Source organism: Rhinoderma darwinii, chromosome 13 (assembly GCF_050947455.1).
Source record: "Rhinoderma darwinii isolate aRhiDar2 chromosome 13, aRhiDar2.hap1, whole genome shotgun sequence".
Lineage (NCBI taxonomy): Eukaryota > Metazoa > Chordata > Amphibia > Anura > Rhinodermatidae > Rhinoderma > Rhinoderma darwinii.
Genome location: NC_134699.1, coordinates 30,231,284 through 30,257,923, shown reverse-complemented (window position 1 = coordinate 30,257,923; position 26,640 = coordinate 30,231,284). Strand labels below are relative to the sequence as shown.

Here is a 26,640-nt window from a genome sequence, read left to right as displayed (position 1 = left end):
TCAATATGCGTCTTGGGTCGTTCAATCTGACTGGCTCGCCAATGTGGCAGACGTTGCAGTTCTAATATTGTTTGCCATCCTCCTTCCATTGACCCAGAATAACATAGAAGGTAATGCCTCAATTGGAATTATACCACAATTGGCCAGCAACTCTACCATGTGTACACAAAATAATTTATATTTTTTTAAGTAATGAAAAATATTGTTGAGAGAAAATGTATGATGTTCATAATCTATTCGGATAAAAAAACTTGAGATGAGCAGAGGTGTCGAATGCTTTCTAGTAATGAAGATGTAGAAGATAAATTATATGATTTTGGGTCTCCCTTCGTCTAAAGCTGGCCCAGCACCATGTATGAAACTTCTCGCTTAGCACAGATCTTTTGCTTCCTATATCACTTTTCAGTAGTCTGTGCCAACGTGCCAGCTTTAAATAGTTTCTGCTATCTGAGTCTGGGGCTTGGGAATGCACCGGAAGTCACACTGCCAGTTTAGTGCTGGGTCTTCTACTAATGTTTCTCAATGACCAGCAGACAATATAATACTTCCTTCCCAAATGTCAGAGTGCAATCTCTAACCCATTAACGGAGGGGCTAATTTTAGACTAGATCTTTGTGCTGCTCTTTATTTTTCCCACTTTAGGAAATATTAACCCACAGAAGTGTTACCAAATGTAAGAATGAACAAGGTTCAGGTTTATTGTCAATAGGAGCGTCCTTAAGAATGGCGCTGTCAATTGGCACAACTGCAATTCATGTCTAGTACAAATTAGTATACACAATGGGACAGATTTATTAACCGTCTTAAACTAGACTGCTTAGAATTAGTCTAGCTGCGTCAAATTGATCATCGTGGCTCATGCTGGATGATAAGTTTGGCACTTTTGTCTAACTTTATGCCACCTCTTGGTTGGCTTACTTTAGACCAATTTTTTGTGCCAAAATTTGGGCGCAATATGCCACATTGTAGCATACACACCCTTTCCACTAAGCAACACCCCATTTCCCTTGAAACCACACCTCCACAAAGTATCTAAAACAGTTGAAAGGGTTTTTCCAGAATCACAAAATTTTCTGTTCACTGGGTCCCCACCAATCATGTGAATACCCAGATCCTTCTCACTGCACCCCCTCCCCCACGCAGTGAGGAGGAGCTTTAATGAAGCTGCGGTTGAGCATGCACCCGCCCCTCCATTTAAAGTTTGAGACTGATGGAAACATCTGAGCCCAGTACTCTGCTGTTTCCATCAGTCCCATAGACTGAATGGATCGGCTCTGCGCATGCTCAACCACCTCTCCATTTAATGTCCTTTTTACTGCTGTCGAGCAGTGAGGTGGAATGGGGTTTGGGACCCCCACTCTCACGATCGTTGAGGGTCCCAGCAGTGGGGGCCCTAGCGATCAAAAAATGATCACTTATCCTGTGGATAGGCGATAAATTATGATTCTGGGAAAACCCTTTTGATGTGGCGTATGGCCTCTGCACCAGAACGCTGGTTCAATTTGAATAGTACTTTCTGAGTGTTTATCAAGTGGGCACTATGTAGGCAGTGGAGTACACAGAAGACACTGGTCCCATAGCAAAGATAAAAATGGGCCCACCGTTCTGGTGCTGGATTTTGTCCCCAGGACAAAAAGGCCTGGTGCTTGTTTCCCCTCTCCCCCACACCATTCTCATTAAGCCAATTCTCAAACCTTTAGTTTGCTAGCCATGCAATTCCTCTGAAGAGTAGAGTCCTGCACAAGTACTCTCCGCTCAATAGCAACGTTGATGGTACCAACCAGGGCTGGGTCTCCCTCCCACCAAGGGCCCATGGCCTTCCTCTAAGTTATGCATGGCTTTGTATGCTGGTATGTTCGTGCTTACATAGTCAGTAAAGCGTTGATGTAGAAGTGCCACCTTTTTTGCAAGTATGTCCTTAGGACTCATCTCATGTGGACCCTGTGGTCATTTGGCTAGAAGCTCTATTACTGCAGAACCATTTGAAGACTGTGTAAAAGCTCTGTAGTTGTATAATCGTGTATTCCTAGTCTTCATGGTTTTGATGAAATAACGGACTCTCTTGACACAACAAATGTCTTTCCTATCTAGTATATTTCTGTGTTGGTGGCAGGACTTGGATTCTGTGGCTATATACACTGCAGTGGATCGGTGCAGGGTGCAATCGGTGACCTGTATAAAAGTTCTCTGACCATGTTTTATGGCTATATAAGTGAGGACTAGATGATTGGCTTACAGTGCACGGAGAACATGTCCCTTTCCAATTGGTGTATGACTTTTTTCACCTAGAGAATATTGAGAAGGGTTTATCATTTTTTTGTTATTTAATATTTACAACGACAACAAAAAAAACCCCATCCAGTCTCCACCGACCTGAAATTGAATATTTTTTTCATTGACTAAATGGTCGAGGAGATGTGGGGTCTGTGTGCAATCTTCTTGTGAGCCAACTGGACTGCTGCCAGTGTTACATGCTGTTAACCTCTAATGAAGATTGGCTTAGAATTTATAATTGTCCATCTTTACGATAGTTTCACACAAGTCTTCTTAGTTGGGAACTCATCGTAAAATTGAAAATCTCTGCAGATTGCAATGTAAACCGAAGTAAAACCTAAAAATCTGCTTGTATAATCCCAATACCATCATGTTAATTTGACAGATTTGTTCTATGTGACTTAAGGCCCTTTTACACAGGGCGATTATCGGGCAGACGAGCATTCATATAACGCTCAGTGCCGATAATTGTCCTGTGTAGACAGGGCAGCGATCAGCAGATGAACGAACAAACGCTCGATCATCTGCTGGTCGTATCGTTTTTAAAAAGTGTGTAAACAGGGAGATGCGCTGCCGACATGATGATAATGGATGTTGGCGTAACGACCGCTCGTCCCCAACCATAGCTCCATGTGACAGGAGCAAGCGAGCGCCGATCAACTATGTCTGGTTGATCGGCGTATTGTCAGCCGGTGTACAAGTCCCTTTACATTAGTTAATGATCATTATTGTACTCCAGTCCTTCTCAAATCCTGGTTTAATAGCCTTTAAAGGACCCATTGAATTCTACGTTATCTTTATTAGCTGTGCGGTTAAATTAAATCTATTGTCCACTGTGATCAGCCACTTGATGCTGACACAAGTGTTTCCAATGGAATTAATGGCAGGAAGTCCAGGGAAATCCCCTGCTTTATCTCCAGTTCTGAGAGCCTCCAGAAACCTTTATATACATTTGTGAATGATATTTGCAACTTCTCTAATAAGAGGTTGATCCGAGGTTTAGTGATCCTTTTTTATTTATACATATAATTTTTTTTCAATTTTTTTATGCAGCTCAAGTACCAGACGGCGATGACCAGTTTCTGCAGGACCTGCAGTCAGAGAATCGTAAGTAACCGTTGATGTTTCACCCAGTGTAATGGCAGAAAAAGCCAGAAATGAGAAACCAGATTAGATGACAGGGGTTATCGCAGTCAGGAGACGGGGTTAACAGTTTCAATGGCAGAGGAAGGTTTCCATGGGAGAGTCGGTGGAATGTAATGTTTGCTGGTGCCATTCTTTGCTATATTCATATTTGTGTAGGTGTTTGGATAGTCTTTTGATTGAGAACTAGAAGGCCCTGTCTGAAGGATTATGGACGATTTTTACAGGGTGTTTTTATGCGTTGTGACAATTTAGAAGTATATGTAGAGTTGTTTTTGAAGTCTATGTGTGCCAAGTGTTATACCGGAGTTAGATGCATTGTGCCACTTATCACTGCCAAAAATGGTGCCCATCTGACATAAGGGCTTATCCATTATATAAATCCGGAGCAGCAAGAACCACCATCGGTGTCATGACCATTTCAGAATCGCGTTGCAGACTCCATAGATGCCCAAATCATATATAACTTTCATGGTATTTGTATGAGACATGAGTTAAGTTTTATCTATTGCCTATGTAGTCACCGGATCATCCAGAGCTTGGAGGGGGGTTCTTACTACTGGGACCCCAGCAATCACCCTTGAATCCCAGTGTAAGCACTTTCATGACTCCGTGCCTAAAAATCAATAGGCATCCATTGATTCAGGCTATGGCTCCATGGCAACTTTTGGCTGTAGTCAAATTGTGGGTTACTGCATCGGTTTCAAAACCTGAATTATGGAGAAAAAATTCCAACCGTTTCAGAACTCCTCGCCCCCATAGGGAAATGTTGAGGTTGTGTGACCAAAAGTCGCCATGGAGCCCTAACTTTAACCCTCCAGGGTAGAGAGCCAATTGGTGGACGGGGTGTTAATCTCTGTTTTATGCCCTGCATAGGACGTGTTGAGATCATAAAGAGATGCCATATTCCAAAAATGAGTCAGTCTATTTTGTAGGCAAAAAAAAACAAAACATTAAATGCCATTTTTGTTGCAGAAGAGCTGGTATGTGGTGCTTGTATACCATAGTATATGTTATTTGTGCCCCTTGTATACCGCTTTACCCTATTTGAACCCTCGGGAATGTTACATTTGATCTGTTGTCTTCTATTTACTAGCTACATTGTACAATGCATGTTCTATCGACCTCCTTGTTTTATAGGCTTTGCAATTCTCCCTTTATTAACATGGAAGACCACTGTAAATTATCCTTAGGTGACTGGAAAAAAAGCACATAGTCTTTTATAAAGGTTGAGCTGGAGATTTGTAGCTACACTTACCCACTAAATGCACCAGCCCTTTGCACCACGGTCCTGCCCTATACTAATGTGTGTGATTCCATTAGAGGTCATTAGTGCTCTGATTTCCCGCTCCTCACGTGGACGGAGAACATAGACTCTGTATTGACTGGTTATAGGACACCAGCTGTACGCCAGGCGCAGCAGGCAGGCTTTTCACCATGCTCATTTGATAAAGGGAAAAAAGATTGTTTATTTGTCTCTTGTTTGTATGTAAAACTTGGTTGCAAGTTGTTTCATGAAACTGAATGGAATGGAGAAAAAAAAATTTGACCCCAAAAAAATAAAGTGTAGCAGTGCAAGGGTTAAACTGTATAGGTACGTTGCAGGCACCACTATAAATAGGTTTTGTGAATGAGGATGCATGACAAAAAAAAAAAAAAGTGTGAAGCTCTTGTCTGCGGCCCGGGCCTTTCTCTCTGTTATGGATCAAGCGTTTCAAAGGGTCTATGTTGTTCCCATAACAGATTGTGTGGAGCGGTTTCGGAAGTGTCTGCTCTGGCCCGTGGGTGTGTCACGTTTAGACTTGTCCCCGAACAATGTACATTGCTTTGTGTATGCCCTCGGTTTAACCCCTTTATGGCATAGTTTTGCACATTTTTTTTGTTTTTCCTATGCATTCACTCTTGAGTTTTATCTCCAGTCTCTTCCAGCACCGGTAGAGAGATCATTCCAGCTTGTGGTGTCGCACTGTGCTGTAAAAATGGCCTCTTCCTAAATGTATTAAAATAAAATAGAAAAAGTATAAATAATGAAAAGGCTTTTGAATAACTTTGAATTACAAAAACATAATAAATAAAAAAACAATTTTTGGATAAGACACAATAATACATTTATGGGTCATGGAGTAGAAGCCTGATCTCTTTGCTTTGTGGTATTTCATTATATGACGGATATTTATCAATCATACATTATTATTTTTTTTTAATGTAAAGTACTCCCATTCGTTCTGAAAGCGCTTACACTTATAACACCACTCCAATTTGTCAGAAATCATTGAATAAAATGGTTGAAAATGGAATAAGCATGAAGGGGCTGGACGTCCGATAGCAATAGCAGAATTGAGCCACCTCGTGGTACCGGCTTATGCCATCGTATCATTCTGATTTCAGGACGGCCTTTTTGAAACTGCTACCATTGCAGAATAAAAGAGACCAGTGACTGTTGGGCTGCTTTCCCTTATTGTAGATTTACACTATCCATGGAGAAGACCTGGAGCGATCGGATTTAGACCCCCTACTTGCATGGGCCCCAATAGCAGCCACCTTGTCTGCCCCTATTTTTTGTACACCCTGCAACAACCTTACCTGTATCTCAAATTCCCTAAAACATAAATCCATAAAAAAATATTAATTTGGGAAAAAATTGATAATAGTTACACACCTTTTCGTTACCAAAAAAATTTGTCATATACCTCAGTAATGCAAGTGGGTGAAGGGAAGTTGGCAAAATGACATCTAGAATACACAACATGGAGATGTGAAAAAGCTGCGGCTGGGGACTGCTCTACAGACTAATGTCCTGGTCATCCATGTACGTTTAGCACTACGCAGCGATTACCGTGCACTTACTGATAAAGTAGTCAGGCAGATGGATTTGCCATTTTCTTTTATCTGCATTTGTTACTTAGTTAATTCTCTTTAAAGGCTTATAAAATATTAATGCAGCAATAGAGGGAATAGCTCTTAAATGCTTCATTACAATATATTTGTTCTTTTTGTTTTGTGGAGGAGGCCTGAACACAGGAAGGTTTCTGCGCTACGTATATTTTACAATGATCTACCGGGGAAAGCCCCGATGTTTTCAGAATTTAGGAGGGAAGTTTCTGAACTATAGCCTAGAGCCGCTGGTTTTCAGGACTAGAAAATGTAATCCACCCACGTCCTTTCTGAACAATCGCCTACACAACACCAGACCTCTTATAATCTCTACTATTACTGTACACCATATAGTAAAAGCTCAACCTAAGAGTTATTTACACAGGGAAACAAAATCTGTCATAGTCTTTGTGGGCCACATGACTGGAAATACTCTCATAAAAACAAAAACAAAAAAATAAAAATAAAAAAAATTATATATATATATATATATATATATATATATATATATATATATATGGCTGTGGGCAAAAGCAGAGCAACAAATCTATAGGTAGTTGCATAGGTCCTTCAGTTGCAACCTTTCCCAATAATTTACCCGTCATTCATTGCTTGATTAACTATAACCCTCAATGCCATTCGTCAATAAATAGGCATCTACCATTTTTTTTTATTGCTGACATAGTATCTGCCATCAATACCTCTTTGGGTAGGGCATTCCATGGCTTTATCACTCTAACTGTAAAGAACCCTTTTCTATATTGATGTCTGAAACGTCTTTGTTCCACACGCAATGAATGTGCCCTGGTCCTTTTTAGATTCCTGGGAACGGACAGATCATTTGCTAGTTCTCTGTATTGACCACACGTATACTTATACATATTAATAAGATCCCCTCTAAGATGTCTTTTTTTCCAAGCTGAACAAGCCCAATTTTTCTAGACTTTCATTGTAGACGACACCTCCCATCCCATTTAATAATCTCATTGCCCGCCTTTGAACCCCCTCCAGTTCTTCTGTCCTTTTTACAATGTGGAGCCCAAAACTGAATTCCATAATCTAGATGTGGCCTTACAAGGGATTTATAGAGGGGTAATATTACATTTGAATCTTGGGGTTTTTATCTTTTTTTATTATTATTATTATATACACATTAAAATCCTATTTGCTTTTGCAGCTGCTGCCTGACATTGAGTGCTGCTGCTTCGCTTATTTGTTACCATAATACCAAGGTCCTTCTCCTGTTCCATTATCCCCCGTTTTATTCCATTTAATGTATATGAATTAATACTATTATTGCGTCCTAAGTGCTTTACTTTACATTTATCAACATTAAATTTCATCTGCCATGTTTTTTCCCATGCTGCCAACTCGTCTAGGTCTTTCTGTAATATTTTAAAGACAAGCTGAGTTTTAAGTATCCTACAAAGTTTTGTATTGCCAGCAAAAAACTGACACCTTGCTATCCATCCCATCCACAAGGTCATTAATAAAGAGATTAAAAAGAATTGGGCCTAACACCGATCCTTGTGGTACCCCGCTGCTGACTTCAACCCATTTAGAATAAGTTCCATTTATAACGACTTTGTTTTCTGTCCCTTAATCAATTCTTTACCCACTTCCATACACGTTCCCCCAGTCCCTGTGTCTGTAGCTTCAGAACAAGACTGTTGTGTGGAACAGTATCAAATGTTTTTGCAAAATCCAAATAGATCACATCAGCCGCATGACCAGCATCCAGATTTGCACAACCTGTTTTTCACGAGTCCATGCTGGTTATCCGTTATTAAACTTTTCTCCGCTATATGCTTTTGTAATTCATCTCTTAGAATACCCTAAAAATACTTTAAATACTGCAGATGTCAAACTTACTGGACGGTAGTTACTCGGTTCCACCTTTTTACCTTTCTTAAATATTGGTACAACATCAGCGGTCCTCCAATCCTGTGGCACTGATCCTATTACAAGAGAGTCTAAGAAGATGAGCTCAGTATAGGACAGACCATTGAATCTCAATTCCCTTAATGGGAATTTGTTGCCAGCAAAACATGTTTTTTTTTTTTTTTAATTAAACATTTAGTGTGTAGGTGATTAAACATTGTTCAAATTTTTTTTATTTTTTTCACGAGTCAGGAAATATTATAAATTAGATTCTAATTTATAATATTTCCCATTGCTGGTCACTAGATGGAGCTATTCCCAAAATTGCAGCATTGCATGTGGTAAAGCAACCACATTGCTTTTTGCTGCAAAATTGGGAAAAAAGCACTCTCTCTAGTGAGCTCTGAGAATCCCCCCCTCCTTTATACTGGCTAGTGCCGGGATAAACGAGGGGATTGAACGGTCTAACCTCCTACACTGTGTGTCGCCATTTTTTGAGCTAACACACAGTGTAGTAGGTTTACATACAGTAGTAAACACGAACATACATAGAAATCTCTTACCTGCTCCTGCCGCCGCGGCTCCCTCCGGCCCGTCCGCTCCGTCTGCTGCCGCTGGTCCAAGTGCACAAGTCCGGAAGCCGCGACCGGAAGTAGTAATCTTACTGTCCGGCCGCGACTTCCGGTCCATAGGAAAATGGCGCCGGACGGCGCGCATTTCAAATTGGATTGTGTGGGCGCAGTTCCCACACAGACGGCGTACACAGAAGTGGATGGGACGGGCCCCGTTCGCAGTCCCTATGGGACTGTGGCTGCCGTATTCCATGTCTGTATGTGTCGTTAATCGACACATACAGAAATGGAAAAAAAAATGGCAGCCCCCATAGGGAAGAAAAAGTGAAAAAATAGAAAAAAGTAACACACAAACACACAATAAAATAAAAACGTTTTTAATAAAACACTAACATTAAACTGACATGAAAATTTTTTTTGTGGTGACACTGTTCCTTTAATGCCCGTGGGTGAATGCTGTCTGGCCAGGGGATTTATCAATATTTAATTTGCTCAGACACAGCTGTACTTCCTCCTGTGTTAAGCAGGTAATATTGGGTGGGGAACCTTTATCACTGTCCCCCTGAATATCTGGTACTCGCAGCTCATCAGTGAACAGGAAAAAGTATGTGTTTAATATATTTATTAAAAAAATTGGGCTTTATTTTAATGTCGTTAGCGATTTTGTTTTTCTGTAGATAACTTTGCTAACTTGATTTCATTTTTACATTTTCTATTGAGATCTTTGTAAGTCTGGAATGCTTCTGCTGAAACCAAATCTCGCGAGATTACGGAGCTAAACGAGATTTGGTTTCACTTGCCGGAATCTCACAAAAAAGAGTCAGAAGTGTCAGGATTCTGAGTACACATGACGTCCAGGCTGGATTTCATGTGTATTCATTATCAGGACACTGTAGTATTGTTAGGGGTTGTGTATGAGGCTGCACATAGTGATATATCTATATCGCTAGTGCAGTGTAAATGAATGGAGAGGAGTGCATGATGCTGATTGGTCAGCGTCATGCACGCCTCTGTACAACGCCCACTTGGTCGAAAGTAAAAGTACGCCCACTTGGGCATTAAGAAAGCTCATTAGCATAAACCAAAATCGCTCCTAACGTTGTGAAAAAAGATCGTTTTTTTTAAATAAAAAGCATTACTGTCACCTACATTACAGCGCCCATCTCCTTATGTAGGAGACAGGGCACTTATAATGTGGTGACAGAGTCCCTTTAAGGGGAATACACTAATTCTATTACTGTGCTGTGCAACAACTGGTTAAATTACCGCAACATATGTTTGCGGGGGCCTCCTATTTCTAGGAAACCAGTGGTTGCTTAATCCATTTTCAATGCAGTGTATGTATAGGAGAAGTTCAGATTGCGCAGTGTTTTCTTTTATGCCACGTTCCCCCTCCCAGGATTCCGCCGGGGTTTACGCGTGGATTCCACTGAATGTTCATTATAGTCTTGGACTCTGCGCCCAGCTCCATTTGAAATCCATTTCTAAAAAAAATCCTCTGCGAATTTGCCTAGGGCAAATGTGTGCCATGTAAACATGGACTTACTATGTTTCTGTGAGCACTTATAGATGTTTTTACATTGTTCCGGACAGTCCCTGTCCTAAAAAATCAACACTAGAAGTAAAGAATTAAGGGCTATAGCTTGTCAGGGCTATAATGTTTCGTAACACAGATTTTCCCTTTGACGGAGCTCCGGACAGTGCTGTTTACAGGCTGCAATAATCTTAACACAGTCTTCCCCCAAAGGAGGTAGCGTCCCTAGTGAGAGCCTTGCAACTGTGTTACACCATCCCCTGACAATTGTCACATGGCTACACTGGGAAACTGCAAACAAGCAATTTCTAGTGAGTAGTGAGAGGACCAACAAATACGTCATTGCCTGTTGTCTAATTATTTTACATCTGCTTCACTGGGCTCCTCTACGGTCACGTCTCCCATAGGAAATGATGCAAAGAGTCTGACTTTTACATTTGTGTAAAATTGATTGTGTTTTGTCAATTAGACAAGAAGCAACAAGACCTTCATTGTGTCTTATGTCGTCATGCTGTTGTTCTACTCTACATTATTATTGCGTTGTTTTATTCATATATTATGGTAAAAAAAAAGTGTGTGTGTATGTATGTGTATATATATATATATATATATATAATTACACGCACATTCGAAAGTCTTCAGACGCTTTCACTATTTTTCACATTTTATGGCATTTTGCTAAAATTGAAAACAAACAAAACCATCATTCTGCACCCAATACCCCATAATGACTAAGTAAAAACAGAATGTTAGAAACTTTGGCATAAGTTATAAAAATGAAAAACTCAAATTTCACATGGACATAAGTATTCAGACCCTTTCTATGACACTTGAAATTTAGCTCTGGGGCCTCCCATTTCTCTAGATCATCTTTGGAATGTTTCTGCAACTTGATTGGAGGCCTTCTGTGGTAAATTTATTTGATTGGACAGGATTTAGAAACACACCCCTGTCTATATAAGGTCTCACAGCTGACAATGCATATCAGAGCAAAAACCAAGCCATGAGGAGGAAAGAACTGCCTGTAGAGCTCAGAGACAGGATTGTGTGGAGTAACAGATCTGGAGAAGGGTACGAAAAGAAAAATTCTGCTGCACAGAAAGTTCCCAAGAGCACAGTGGCCTCCAGAATTCTAAAAGGAAAGAAGTTTGGAACAACCAAGACTCTTCCTAGATCTGGCCGGCCATGAAACTAAGTAATCAGGGGAGAAGGGCCTTGGTAAGAGAGGTGATCAAGAACCCAATGGTCACTCTGGCTCCTAAGGCCCTGTGTGCAGATGGGAGAAACTTCCAGAAGGTCAACCATCAGTGCAGCACTCCACCAATCCGGGATTTATGGCAGAGTGGCTAGAAAGAAGCCTCTCCTCAGTAAAAGACACATGAAAGCCTGCCTGGAATTTGCAAAAAAAAGCACCTAAAGGATTCTCCGACTGTGAGAAACAAGATTCTGTGGTCTGATTGAACTTTTTGGCCTCATTTCTTAGCGTCACTGCTCACCACCTGCCCAATAGCATCCCTATAATGAAGCATGGTGGTGGCCGCATCATGCCGTGGGGGTGCTTTTCAGCGGCTGGGACAGGGAGACTGGGTCTGGTTTTCATTAAGATGATCTCTGTACTTTATTCCATTCATCTTCCCCTTAACCCTGACCAGAGTGCTCTGGACTTCAGACTGGGCCGAAGATTCACCTTCCAACAAGACAATGACCCGAAGTACACAGCCAAGACAACACAGGAGTGGCTGAGGGACAATTCTGTGAATGTCCTTGAGTGGCCCAGACAGAGCTCTGACCTGAACCCAATCGAACATCTCTGGAGGGACCTGAAAATGTCTGTCTACCGACGGTCCCCATCCGACATAACAGAGCTTGAGAGGATGTGCAGAGAAGAATGTCAGAAAATCCCCAAATCCAGGTGTGCCAACCTTGTGGCATCATACCCAATGAGACTGGAGGCTGGTATCACTGCCAAGGGGACTTCAACTAAGTACTGAGTAAAGGGTCTGAATACTTATGTCAATGCAATATTTTAGTTTTTCCTTATCATTAAATTGGCAAAGATTATTAACCTTCTGTTTCCAATTTGTCATTATGGGGTATGGAGTGCAGAATGATGGCGAAAAACCTTGAATTATTTTTTTTATTTTAGCCCAAGGTCTCAACATAACAAAATGGGAAAAAGTAATGGATTTGAAGACTTTCCGAATGATATGATATATATACTTGTCCGCCCAACTTTATATGCAATTAATAGTGCTGGTATCCTTTTATGTGGCAGTGGAACTGCTGGACCTCCTTAGGCACCAATTCCTTGGTGCAACTGCAATCTGTACCACGTATAGTTTTGTGACTTAAAATGTACACTGATGTCACTGTACATGAATAATTAGTTATGTCACAAACTGGATAATGCACATAATGATATCCCATTTCAGGGATAATAAACCGTGATGTCACAGCACCTATATTAAAACAAAAGTCGAAGTGACCGCCAGGAATATTAGTCACAGTACAGGGTTCATGATCCCAATAAATCACTCTACAGGTATAAACCACAAAGTGACATCACAAAACAGGCATAACAAACTCAGCAATGTCATAGTATATCGATAATAAACACTGTGAAGTCATAGGGAAGGGTTATTCCACGTAGTGATGTCACAGTATGGGAAAAAATGCGTGCAGCGATGTATCTAAACAGGGTTCATAAACAGTGATGTCACATCACCAGGATAATAAACACTGCCTCGTACATAAATAATGCACACAGTGATGTCACATTTCAGATGTAGCGAACACAATGATTTAAAAGTACTGGGATAGCTGGTGCAGTGATGTCATGGCACAGAGTTAATAAGCTGTGATGTCACAGTACAAGGAATAAACAATGTGATTGTTGGGGCCCCCTGAAGTCCTACAGCTGTAACCTTTGCACCCTCTATAGTTATGCCCCTGCCTAGTTGGACTTGTTACAAAAACTTAGAGCGTGTAATATGTGAATTGTTTTCTGCACAGGAGGTATGACGCGGTTAAATGAAAGTTTTTATATCCAGAGGTTCAAGGGGTCAGTAGCCAGGACTGAAAGTACGTCATGAAAGTTAGAGTTGGAAAAGGGAAAAAAACAAACCTGCTCGACTGAAAAAATAATAATAAAGTAAATCACTTAAACTTTGTTTCATCTCTATAACTTAATAGGAAAATTAAGTAACGTGGTAGACATTAATAAGGAACCTAGAGTAAAAAAAGTCTTCCATAATAAGTATTTAGTTTTACTTCACTGAAATATCAGTTACCAGTGGAAAACACTTTTGTCATTTGTTACCTGAAAGTACCTTTACATATCCTCCAGGCCTGTACTTTCAGATGTTGGGTGGGTCTACTAAGACATGCCAGACTACTTAAGTGTTTATAATTGCTGTTAATTGCGAAGTAGGAAGTGAAGATCATGGCTTTTAGGATTACACTTGGTAGAGCAAAAGATCGCAGGTTAGGCTTCTGTAAATTATTAATGTTACATGGTTGGTGGACGTTCGTTAACCGGAAATGGGGACCAAGCTGGGAGTCCACCGACCACCATTGCCTTCTAGTTGTCTACATGTGAGCTTTTTTTTACTGCGATCTTTCTGTTGAAGAGAGAGCTAAAAAACCGCGGCAAAAAATGCGTGTGGTGCAAAACTACTTTAAAAAAAAACTGGAGCTCATTTTTCCAGGCAGAATTTTCTGCCTGCAAAAAGTGTGAAGGCTCTACTTTACGTTTTGTATGCCTACGATTCCATGTTTATTGAATGCAGTATTACAGAGCTATTCTCCCCTAGAAGCATTGCTTCATAGTATGGTGGCGTACAGAGTACCAGAGACTGGTCTCTGCTGTCCCGTTAAACACGAGATGAGGAATACTGATATTCTTGTAAACCAATGTTGTGAGAAGTTTTATTGGTTTCTATTAGTCCATTTACAAAACTCTTTTATTCTTTGCAGTTGCTTTTCACAGTCCTCCAGTGAAAATAAAAAAGGAACCGCAAAGCTCTTGTTCAGACACCAGTCTTGCATGCAGCCAGAAACCGTTTCAATACCGTAATGGGGATCAGTGCCTTTATGCCAGGTGAGTTATCTGGTCACTTCGCGCCATGGTTTCTGCAACATTGTGCCATCAATTACTACAGTTGCACTAGTTTGGGATTGTGGTTATAACATACTTTTATATTTGTAGTGCCTATGACCAAACCTCAAGACAAGTCAACATCAAGTCCCCAAATCAGGTTGCTCAAGTATCTCCAATCCCTCACTTCTCCAGACAGGACAGAGGATATACCAATCCACAGGGTTCATCACAGCCCGTTCAGTCTGGGGGCTATCTCATCGAACACGGGTAAGTGTAGTCTTTGAATATTGACCAGGAATTCCATCATGGTCTGCAAAAGTGTTCTTCTCTAGAGGAGCCCCATTTTTTCTCAATACAAAATCTTCATTTTGCTTTTGATCTCAAGCTATTCCCAAACTAAACTATGTGCACTCAAAATCCCAAAAAGTGTAAATTACTTAACTTTAGAACAAGGGAGTATTGTAATGATATTGAGCGTTGAATCGAGTGTTACTATTGCATTATTTCTTCTAATCCTTCTATTATAATATTCAGATCCCGGTACCAGCAGCAGCTGCCAGAGATGCGCCACTCATTTCCATCCACACAGAATATGACTAGGGAGTCCCCAGCTAACTACCAACGCCAGATGTCTGATCCATGTGTCCAGTATCCACAGCAAAGCTTCAAACAGGAGTACCACGACCCTATGTATGACCAGGCAAGCCAGATTGGAACCAGCAGGCCTCACCGATACCCATCTAATGTGATAATCAAGCAGGAGCAGACAGACTATGCATATGATTCAGGTAAGAATCATACTGCTCTTCCAAGTCATCATGTTATCCATAAGGACGTTAGTCCCGACAGATCAACTTTTATCAATGCGGTTTATCTTGCCATGACTCTGTTGCTGGTAATTTTTTTTCCAATTTCCAAACCTCCTGTTCTCCATGCAAATGTTCTATATTTTTAATGGAGGCAACCCCCTTCCATATTCTCTATTAGGGCATATGGACATCATACAGGGGGTTCCAACCTCTATAAGCTATAGTAAAGAGCCACTGCAAAGATCGGTTACCTCTCTAATGGACTCGATGCGGGCAAGTATTACATGGCTGCCTATTCATTCCCTGCTGAAAGTCCGTGTCCACAAGTGATTTTCCCCAGCAATATCAACTGATGGCAAGATGTTGGAAAAATTGAACCCACATCGATCAGCTTTAAGCAACTTTATTCTAATAATTTAATGGGTTTCCTCATATCAGACATTTATGGCATATCCATAGGATATGCCATAAATGTCCGATAGGTGCAAGTTCTACCTCTGGGAGCTGCACCTATCTCTAGAATGGGACCCTGTCCTAGCTTGTGCCGCTGTAGCTGCTCTCCCACCATGGAGTTACGAGGTGGCTGCGAGTATGGAAACAGTCAAGTTTGCTGTGCTATGCTGTTTCTGTAACTCCCATAAAAGTAAATCCTGGCCGGAGAGTAGCGGCAGAGGGACGTGGGTCGGGAGGCCCCCCTTCTAGAGAGCGTTGGCTGTTCCAGAGGTGGGACCCGCATCCATCGGTCTTTTATGGCATATCCTGTGGATATACCATAAATGTCCGAGATGAGAATATCCCTTTATAGATAGTCACATGATGCCCTATTTGTAAGTTGTCAGGCATCTGGGGTATTATTGTTTGGGGAGGGGTTTATTCTAAAAATGACACACATACCCATGACTGAATTTTATTGGTCAACGATAATTTTGAGTGGTCGTTGATCTGGTCAACTACATTGGTTGATGAAATTGCTACTTACAGCAAGATGATCGCTAGACATACAAGTATGTTGAAAATGTATTTGTGATGATGGAAATGTTAGTGTTTAATTTTCCTCTTAATGGGTTAAAAAAAAAGATTCTTTTGTGGGTGAGGATTATATAAACTGAAAGGCTTAATTCTAAAGCTTCCTTATGTGGCTGATGGAGGAGGACGACGTAGTTGTCGCTTTAAATCCTTGCCTGTCCTTGTATTCCTATTGCCTCCATGCAGTCTGCCTGCTTTACTAATGACCTAATGTCTGTCTGTTCCATACAACACCGCGTCGCCACATACGTTGGAATGTAAATAAAACGGCTCGTTTCAGGCACCTATATGAATTAAGTAAAGTGTGTTATAAAAACTCCCAAGAATGGTTGGCCGTGAAATGACACAGCTAGACCTGTCAGAAGCCTGGTTTGTGTTAGAAATGGATTTTTAATTTCCTCCGGTCTCCTCGGCTCTTGGAAAGCTTGCATAGTGTATAGATCAATAAATGGTTTTCTTTTCTGCACAGTGATTCTTTGTGGTGTTTTAGTCTGGTGCTGGTCTATAAGGTTAGATGGCCTTTCTGAAAAATCAAAAATAAATATATACAAACTTTAATTTAAAACTGTGATACAATAGCAAAAAGCTCAAAGTTCGCGGTACAAAGGATTGCAGGAACGAGGGGGAATATAAATCGCCCTTAATAATATACTCTTATGTACTGGCCTTCCTCCACCAGTAACCTATGGCTGTATGCAAACCATATGGCCACAGTGATGTCACCTCCCTTGGTCATATGACCACATGTTATCCAATAGTGAACCGCACTGTAGCCACTTGGTGACTTTGTCATGTGATGTCACGGTGGGTGACATGTCCCTCTGGTTGCATTATTTACATACAGCTTCAAGAAATCAGTGGTGGAATTTACAAAAATTAAAAGTATATTGGCAAGTGCTGTACTTCTAGGATTACTCGCAGGTCCCCACCATTATTTTAATATAACCCAAGTCCTGGGCATCTCTTCTTACAAATGCAAGATCTAGACCATTGACTTTTATGGTGTAGCATCGATAAGATACATAAAGGGAAATAGAATGGCATTCACAGTCTAAAGCTCACCATAGACTTGAAGATTATCGCTAATGGTCTGAATGGTTTTACAATTATTGATAATTGTCACGTCTGTTGAACTAAACGATGGGAGGAACTTATTAAGCGCTCTATGCCATATTTCTGGCATAGAAAATATGGGTAAAAACTCAAACTATAAAAATTTGCCGAAATTATAGTGGAAATCTACTCCAGCTCATAGCTGACAGATTTCTCTTTTCGGCGCATGTATGGCCGGAGATGCTCCTAATTCTTAAGAGACATGCGCCTCTGAATAAATTAGGCTCATTTTACTCCAGTGCTCTTTATATTAAGAGGGGTTTATGAAAAAACAGTCTTCGCCTTCGTTCACATCTGCTCCGAGGCTCTTTTTCGATGTTCTGTCTGAGCTTTCTGTTGAAACGGAGCCCTGACAGACAAACTGAAACTATAGGTTTCCGTTTCCATCACCATTGATTTCAATGGTGACGGATCCGGTGCCAACGGTTTCCGTTTGTCTCCGTTGTGCAAGTGTTCCGTCGTTTTGATGGAATCAATAACGTAGTAGACTACGCTATTCAGTACGTCTAAACAACGCAACCCTTGCATAATGGAGACAAACGGAAACCATTGGCCCCGGATCAGTCACCAATGAAATCAATGGAGATGGAAACGGAAACCTATGGTTTCCGTTTGTGTCTGTCAGGGATCCGTTACGACAGAAAGCTCAGTCGGAATGGAGCCCTAGCACAGATGTGAACGAAGCCTTTGTCATATGGACCTGACACCTTAGCTGGACATGGACTTTAAAATTCAATGTCTATCTCACCCACGGGCTTACGGTACTCTATCTTTCTGCCATGCTTTATATTGCTGCCCTGTCTGTTCATGGGCAGGTTGTACTATATGCAGCAGCAAATCTGAAGACCTTGAATGGAGAGCTGATTTCCATTACAGAAGGATAGCGGTGTCTGGCAGCTTATCCCCCTCTCCCCATTGAAAAAAACCATGCGTGCGCTTGAATGGCAGTCGGGAGGAATAGCTGTCGAAGGAGCGTTTGGCCGGCCACTATCTGAAGTGTATGACCACATGAACTGTAGGAAGAAGCTCTATATGCTGGCTGCTAAGTTCTTCCACTTTTCCTGATTCTGTTTACATCTATCAGGTTATATGTAGGCACTTATCAAGAATGAATCTGGAAAATCTTGGCCAGATGTCTGTTTCAGAAGTTCAAAAATAAGTCTCTGCAGCTTGGACGGCTCTTGTCGTGTGCGGCTGCACTTTCTTTTACTGTTCCCTGACCTTGCATTTCCAAGTTGCAAATTTTGTAGATCCTCTAACAGGATTGCATTACGACCTTGAAGGGTAGCGCGCTCCCTCCCACCTGCCTGCTAGTCACTAACACTCATACATGGGCTCCTCACTCTCTGAATGGAGTCTAAGGAATTTCATTCACAAAATGGAGGACGACAGAAAGACAAGAAGTCCCCGTAGGGCTGTTCTGGTGCCGGCTTACAAAACTCGGCTGCTTTTTCATAGGCAGCTGACATCATAGCAGAAATATGGGCTGTCTTGCGGTAACACTATCTGTTACTGTATTTCTGCCCAAGGCTATTAAGGCGCTGGGAAAAAAAACATCCTTGCTATAGAGGTTACAAATACTCGACTAACACAACTAAATTGCAGTCTTAACATTTACATTTAAAGGAGAAGCTGCAGGAAGAAGTAGATGACGGCTCAGAAATAAAAACAAGACTCGAGTTTCACCTCGGGAGTCTTAAACCGGGGGTGTAATCTACAGCTCCGGACCCAGACATTGCAATTCAGCTGGATATTATATCAATAATACACTTTTTTGTTAATTTCACTTCAAGCTTAATAAAACATTCTCCATGCATGACAAATCTTTTACGACAGTGGTCCGATCGGGACTTGGAGGTTTTAAGAAGCTAGTAATGGCTACAAAGTTTTGTATTTTCAACAAAAATTAACACTTTTTACTATTAATGCCCTCCAAAAGGTGAAAGACAATCTGACTTAAGGGAGTTGTCCACTACCGGACAACTGATGACCTATCCACCGCATAGGTTATCAGTATATCATCAGTGCGGGTCCGACACCCGAACAATGCACCGATCTGCTGCTCCAGTGGCCTGCAGGAACCAGATGTTATGGCCCATTATGCAATGTGCAGAATCGGAAGTGGTTTGCCCTGTACATTGCATAGCGGCCGAACTGCAGCTCTGCTCCTATTCACTTGAAAATTCACTGAAGCTCGGCCGCTATTCCACGACCGGAGCGATCTGTTTCTGGAATTGACGTCTCGGAGGCAGCTGGAGTGGCTTAATGGTGCGGGGTCCGGGTATCTGACCCCCACAGAGCATGTACTGATGACCTATCCGGTGGATAGGTCATCAGTTGTCCAGTAGTGGACAACCCCTTTAACAGAGATACTTGTGGAACTGGCTTTAGCCCACTTCGAGTATGTGTTTTATTGACTTTGCTTTTTGTTTTTTAACAAATTCTTGACCCATGTACACACTTTGTACCCCAGTCCCTGCATCTGTACAAGGCTGTTGTGTGGTAGTGCATCAAATCCTTTTTTCCCCCTTGACATCTGCGGTCAGTAGGACTCCATACACATTCGCTATTTGGCCTTTTCCACATCGGCATTTTTGAACAACCAAAAAGGGTTCTCCTGGCATTTTATATTGATGGCTTATCCTTAGGATGGGTCATCAATATCAGATCGGTGGGTGTCTGACTCCTGGCACCCCTTGTTGATCAGCTGGCTGAAGGGGCCAAAGTGTTTATCGTCGAGGCCTCGTCAGTGTTTGCCAGGCACAGTGCCGTGCACATTGTAGCGGCTGTGCCTGGGATTGCAGTTCCGGTCCCATTCAAGTGAATGGGACCGGAGCTGCAATCCCAGGCACAGCCGCTACGGATTTGTACGGCGCTGTGCCTGTAAACTGAAAAGGCTGAGGTGATGAAAGCTGCCGCCCATTAATTCAGCTGATCGGTATATGTTCCTGGAGTCGGACCCCCACCGATCTGACGTTGATGACCCATCCTAAGGATAGGCCATCAACATAAAATAACAGGCTAACCCCTTTAAGGAGAACAGAGGTAATTTTTTTTAATATTTTATGTGGACGACCCCCTTTTACATCGCGATAGCTGGTCATTATCATAAGGTCTATAGAAATCTGGAACAAAGCACTTGTACAATGATGTAACTTTATTTAACATTTTAGTTTTTTTTCAGAAACCACTGAATTATTTATTTTCTTCTATTTATTGTATCTGAAACTTCTAAACAGCTGGGGTCTCGGATAACGTAAACTCAGAAGGTATCAGAAACGGAAGCGCGATTAGGATTTTCAGATGTGTTTACAATACATTTCTAAATTAATTTGGTCTAATATAAACCCCCAGCACATCTGGCTCATTAACTTTCCATGTGTATTTTTTAGAGGTTTAGATTCGCACCAGAATTCTGATAGTGTAAGAACATTTATAGATTACATTTCCTTTTTTTTTCCCTTTTTTCATTTTATAGTCAACTTTTTTTTTTCTTTTAATTTCTTCTTGACAGATGTTCCTGGCTGCCAGTCCATATACAGAAACGTGGAAGGCTACCCAAACTTGGATGGTAATTATGACTTGTATATTATGTTGCAGTGTATGTCTGTGTGTTTTTCTATAGTGAGTCTTTTTTTGGAAAACTAGGGACGTCATGATCGTAAAATAGAAGTTCTGATTGTAGGGTATGGATGTCCGATATATCACATAACTTGTTTTTGAAAGGGTCAGGTGATGGCCATTATCTGTCAGAGACAACGAGGCACCTTATATACAAGTATCCCTGGACATAAATAACTTTAGTTTCTTTGGAATTTAGACATTACCATGGAAATATATTGCCCTATAATGATATACATTTTATCAGCAGATGAAATCATCACTAGGACAAAATCTTGGTTCTTGTTGTTTTTAGTCTTTGTTCTTCTGCGGTCAGGTCGCTAGCAAATGAGTTGAAGACTTAGTAGAAATTGATCATAAAATTATGATCCTATAATGTTTTCTTCCATTTTCCTTGTAGGCTATGGCTATGAAAAGCCCATGAGAAGTTTCTCTGATGACGCTTGTGTTGTGCCGGAAAAGTTTGAAGGTCTGTGTTTTTGCGCTCCTGAAATATTTTAGTACCACCTGTGGTTTTTGCTTTAGTAGATGTTATAAAAAGGAAAGTAAATTCAAGCCCCTACCCAAAATTAGTTTACAAATAGTCTATTGGCTGTTTCTTGGTTCTCCATGCCTGAAAACCAGAGGCACACAGTGTGGTAGACCTACTTGCTCGTCTTGTCTTCACTGGGCATGGTCAACAGGTGATTGACAGGCCCCAGAAAAGAGCACATAATCCTTTATCACAGAGTAAACCTGTGCTAAGGAAGTACATTTAAGTAAAGAGACCTTGTATAATTTCAGTCAAAGGGGCATTTCCAGCATCAAAAAAAAAATGTGGCTGTTTTTCCAAAGTTTGTATTGTTCTTTATCAAGTGTTGATATGTGAGTTGACCTTCCTTTCGTTGGGATTACAGCGGGTGATATCAAACAGGAAGTTGGAACGTATAGAGATGGACCTCCGTACCAAAGACGTGGATCCTTGCAGCTGTGGCAGTTCCTTGTGGCTCTGCTGGACGATCCCTCCAACTCTCACTTCATTGCCTGGACCGGTAGGGGCATGGAGTTTAAGCTGATAGAACCGGAAGAGGTGAGATTAGAGGGTTTCTCAATTATTTTATAGATACCATCTCACCTTTTGCTTTTCATCTTTATATTGTTCTTCAATATATTTTAGAAGGTGTGTAGTTTAGTATAGTGCTCTACCTTTTGTTAGCCTGTTTTTGTTTTTTTTTATGCTGGTGTCGGAATAGAATTTTAAAGGGTTAACTTCATTTACACTGCATTTTTGTTTTTAGAATTTTTTATTTTTTTTTCTTATACAAATTTAATAATTCAAATATATATATTTTAGCCTGGAGATGCACATATTTAAGTGAATTTCCGCCCTTGCACACCATTTTGTTTTTTAATCCCAATAGGTTCAAAGTTCTGTGCTGATTTGATTTCTAAATATATCTTTATACAGCAAGAGCTCCATTTTTTCAAATATACAGTTCCAAATCCTGTACATAGGCAAATATTTAAGACAAAGTTCTGGCTGCCTGCTGCCGCCAATAGAGGGAGCTTATTGCATTCTGTTATACATTGAACTCCATAATAAGACTGTATGCAGTCCGCTCCCCCTACTGGTGACTGCAAGTATTTAGCGTGTCGTCTTTTAAATCCTTGTCTATGCAGATGATTTGGAGCTCCTTATCAGAAAAACAAAGCTCTGACCACTTTACAGATCTATTAAGAAATAAACCAGCAGTGAATTTAGTACCTAAAAATGACCTGATGATAAAAGTTAGAGATTCACTTTAAGAGTGGTTTTAATAACTGTAAATTACAGCTTGTAGTTAGACTGATCAAACTCCCAAGACTTTCTGGAGCCAACTTAATACAACAAAGTGTTTTCCCCCTCCCCTGTGATCATGTATATTGCGAACTAGAGGATGGAATAATTGGCTTTGTTGTGATTTATAATCCTCCTCTAGTACTAGCTTCAGGTATTTTTTCCACATCGTGTTGTATATAGAAATCCTGTAAGAAAAATTCCTGTGGACCTGTTTTGTTTTATTTTTGTGTGTGTGTGTGTGGGCACAGTTGGGTCTTAGTTGCTTTGGGCAATGTATACTATAAACTTCCATCTTTATTTCTCCTCTATATTCCTGGAAAATGCCAGTATCTTGTAACTTGTAATGCCTTTGTATGAAAAAAAGTTTCTAAAAATGTTTTGCGTTCTAAACTTACATTGAAATGAACGCTTGTATGTAGGATTGGTTTCCATCCTATAGTTACATATAATCTAGATTTTATTAGCCTGATGGTGATATCTGAGTGGTCAACCTCTATATTATGTTCTTAAATGTCTTCCTGTAATGTTCAAAATAATTGCCCAAAAACACCAGTGAAAATTTTATTAAACAAAAATCATCTAGAAAGTTTTTGCTTTGAGAGAACAGATTCAAATGGTCCAAAAAAAGTTCCACTATAGATAGCGATTATAGGTCCAACCACTAAACGCGGACCACAGAACTGTAGACTGGATTGGTAAATTGATCTTCTCATCTTTGGCCATCTCGGTCTGTTGTGAACATCTAAAAGATTTCCGTTCATTTTGAAAATGCAAAGAATAGGAAGTAAAAATTAGATGAACCATCGTAGTAGGCACATAAAGCGAAGTTCCCACCGTGCAGATTTTGCGCTTTATATGCCGAAAACAGGAACGGAACCTAAACAGAAGAAAAATCTATAAAGAAAGGCCTTGGGTCCAATTCTGGTTTTGGCTTACAAAATGCAGGCAAAATCTGCAGCAAGTCTGCACTGTGGGAACTTAGCCTAAAAGTATTTTTGAAGAGGTTACCACCATTTCTTCCATTACATTAGTAGTTGTGGTGATATTGAAAAGTCAAATCTTCCTCTAAACTTCAGAAATGATGGCCTGAAATTTTATCTAGCCGCTTTCTCAAAAAAAAAAAAAATATTATTTAATCTCCACCCGTTTTAAATTGGTCCATACCTGGATCAGTTCTCTTCTATTCTTTAATGTCGCAGCTGGGTGAACCTATGCTGTATCCGCAAGGGCAAGCTGTATTTATTGCCTACAGGCATATTAGACCTTTTTAAAGTATGAAATCAGGGAAGAAAAGGATTGTTCCGTTAACCTCTCTGGCTATTCAGGCTTATTAGAGTTTGTTTTGACACTTGTGACCTATTTTTGCAGGTTGCCAGGCTCTGGGGCATGCAGAAAAACCGGCCAGCCATGAACTATGACAAACTCAGCCGGTCACTGCGCTATTACTATGAGAAGGGAATCATGCAAAAAGTAAGTAGATATGAGAGGATGAATCTTCTTTTCTCTCCGACCTTCCCCTCCCCCATACAGTAGAGAGCGTAGACTGTTACTTTGTATCCTGCTGCTGGAGACCCTGGAGCCCTGTACTATGGACAGGGCACCGTTATAACAAATATTCTCCATTAGGAGCGATTTTTCTAGGAAAGAATACACCTGTAATATGCCATGTGATGCCACATCTGTATGCAGTGGTACAATAATGCCTCATGCACACGACCGTGTGCGCCGACAGAGTCCCGTCAGTGATCCGTGGAACTATAGGACATGTGCTATCTTTCCACGGATCGGAAAATCATGTCCGTTTTCAATGACCCGATTCACCTGCTAAAGTGAATGGGTCCGTGAAAACTATCGGGTGCCACTCGGATGCCGTTGAAATCGGCCCGAGTGGCACATCGGTCGTGTGCAACTGGCATAAGGGCCAGATAGACTTTTGTGGATGCCGTATTACGGCTCTGTACATCTTTGGAGGTTATATGGAGCCGTGGTACGGTCTTGTGCATGAGGCTTTAGTTTTATAACATAACCATTTTTTATTAAAAATTTGTCATTTTGCAATGTGGTGTAATTATAGTATAATTGGTATTACCGCTAAGGTTTTATATTTGTGTTTTTCGAGTTACTTCTTTCCTTGGCTACTTTTTTGAAAAAACCTTAAAGGGGTCGTACAGGTTTCGAAGAACATGGCTGCTTTCTTCCATGGGTTGTCTGGTACTGAATCTCCTCTACATTGAAGAAAATAAGGCTGAGCTGCGATACCACATACAACCTGTGGATAGGTGTGGCGCTGTTTATGTAAGAAAGCAGTCATGTTTATCCTTTATCCTGGACAACCCCTTTTTAAAGTTTCAAATTCCATTATTTTTAGAGTTTGTGTTTCATCTTGCGATAGTGTGGTAGTAATAAAAGACCACTAAATGTCAATTTCAAATACTAGAAAAAAAATATCTAGAATCTTGTCGATCCAGTAACCAAAACCGAGTATTTTTTTCGTTTTCCTCCTGACCAAGTATATAATGTTCTATTCTAGGTGGCTGGCGAGCGCTACGTCTACAAGTTTGTATGTGAACCTGAAGCTCTATTTTCCTTGGCTTTTCCCGACAATCAACGTCCTGCATTGAAATCAGAGTTTGACCGACAGATCAGCGAAGAAGATACTGTCCCCTTGTCACACTTGGATGAAGGCGGCATGTACCTTCAAGACGTGGGAACGGTCCCTTCCCAAAACTATAAAGGCAGCTACAATTACTAGACATGGCCGCTGTGTAATCTTGTATATATGGATACATTTTGTTAGGAATCATATGAATGTAGATGCTTTTTTTTTTGTTTTGTTTTTATTGCCAGAACCTGGTGTTTAAGCAACATGGACTCTAGCGGGTAGGTGCTGAATATACCGCTGTTAGTTATTAAAACCCAGGTTATATTTGGGCGTTTGTAACGTGGCCTTTTTAAAGATACACTCCTTGGCTGTGGTGTATTTGAGCACCAGGTTTTAGATTTCTCTTAATACGGCTAAGCTTATTAATGATTGATTTCAGGAAATGCATGTTCTCCAGCATCGAGCATTGAAGACAAAATCCTTTCCTTCAGTCTTTTTATTTTATTTTTTTAAAGTGGCATTTTTGGGGTTTTCGGAAAGGATTTTGTTGAGTGGATTTCAGCAAAGACCGCATCAAACCAGTGCAATAATCTCGGAATCTACCAATGCTTCTGTTTTCTGCCTTTTGAAATTAAACAGTTTGAAGGAATCCCGTCTTTCCATTTTTGTATTGTTTATTGAACGTTTTTACATGTGAATGTTCTGTCTGGAAGCCAGTAAAGTAGCGATCTGTAAACTTACATTTCTACCAATTTGCCAATGGTTATAGATATCGATCTGGTAGCAGGGTATGGATAAGGATCTGCTTTCTTGTCAGAAACAGTGCCACTCTTGTCCATAGACTTTGTCTGGTATTGCGGCTTAGCCCTGTTTTCTTGGACGGGGATGAGCTGCAATACCAGACACAGCCTAAGGACAAGAGTGGTGCTGTTTCTTGGGGAAAAAGCATACCATTTTTTTCTAATCCTGGACAACGCCTTGTTGACCATACACATGATATAATTTCCAGCTGTAAGATGTTTTGGATTCCTCTCCACCCACTAAAGTTGGCTCAAATTTGTTTACTTTGTACATTAATCTCCAAGGAGAAGTGAAGTGCGAGCAGCTGCCATAAACGTTTGCTGATGCTTAGTGGGTCCCTTGGGCCTCTGGCAGTGCTTACCGATCTTCTATGATCATCCGATCCTTCTACTAACAATCTATAGCCGGCCATACTAATAACCTAGATATAAATTAGGCGCATCTCCGGCCGTCCATGCGACAGAAAACTGAA

At 40.8% G+C, this 26,640-nt stretch overlaps 1 protein-coding gene across 5 annotated transcripts in view; it reads left to right on the top strand.

Annotated features, from left to right (window-relative positions):
- Window positions 1-26,016, top strand: part of ETV4 (ETS variant transcription factor 4) — a 153,668-nt gene extending 127,652 nt beyond the window's left edge. For all 5 annotated transcript variants that reach the window (XM_075846765.1, XM_075846767.1, XM_075846768.1 and 2 more), the window contains exons 5-13: window positions 3,328-3,381; window positions 14,254-14,377; window positions 14,486-14,644; window positions 14,912-15,165; window positions 20,840-20,896; window positions 21,347-21,415; window positions 21,843-22,015; window positions 24,134-24,235; window positions 25,296-26,016. In XM_075846765.1, the coding sequence (XP_075702880.1) occupies window positions 3,328-3,381; window positions 14,254-14,377; window positions 14,486-14,644; window positions 14,912-15,165; window positions 20,840-20,896; window positions 21,347-21,415; window positions 21,843-22,015; window positions 24,134-24,235; window positions 25,296-25,517 (1,214 nt within the window). In that variant the 3' untranslated portion in view covers window positions 25,518-26,016. The remainder of the gene's footprint in view (window positions 1-3,327; window positions 3,382-14,253; window positions 14,378-14,485; window positions 14,645-14,911; window positions 15,166-20,839; window positions 20,897-21,346; window positions 21,416-21,842; window positions 22,016-24,133; window positions 24,236-25,295) is intronic.
- The last annotated feature ends 624 nt before the right edge of the window (window positions 26,017-26,640 follow it).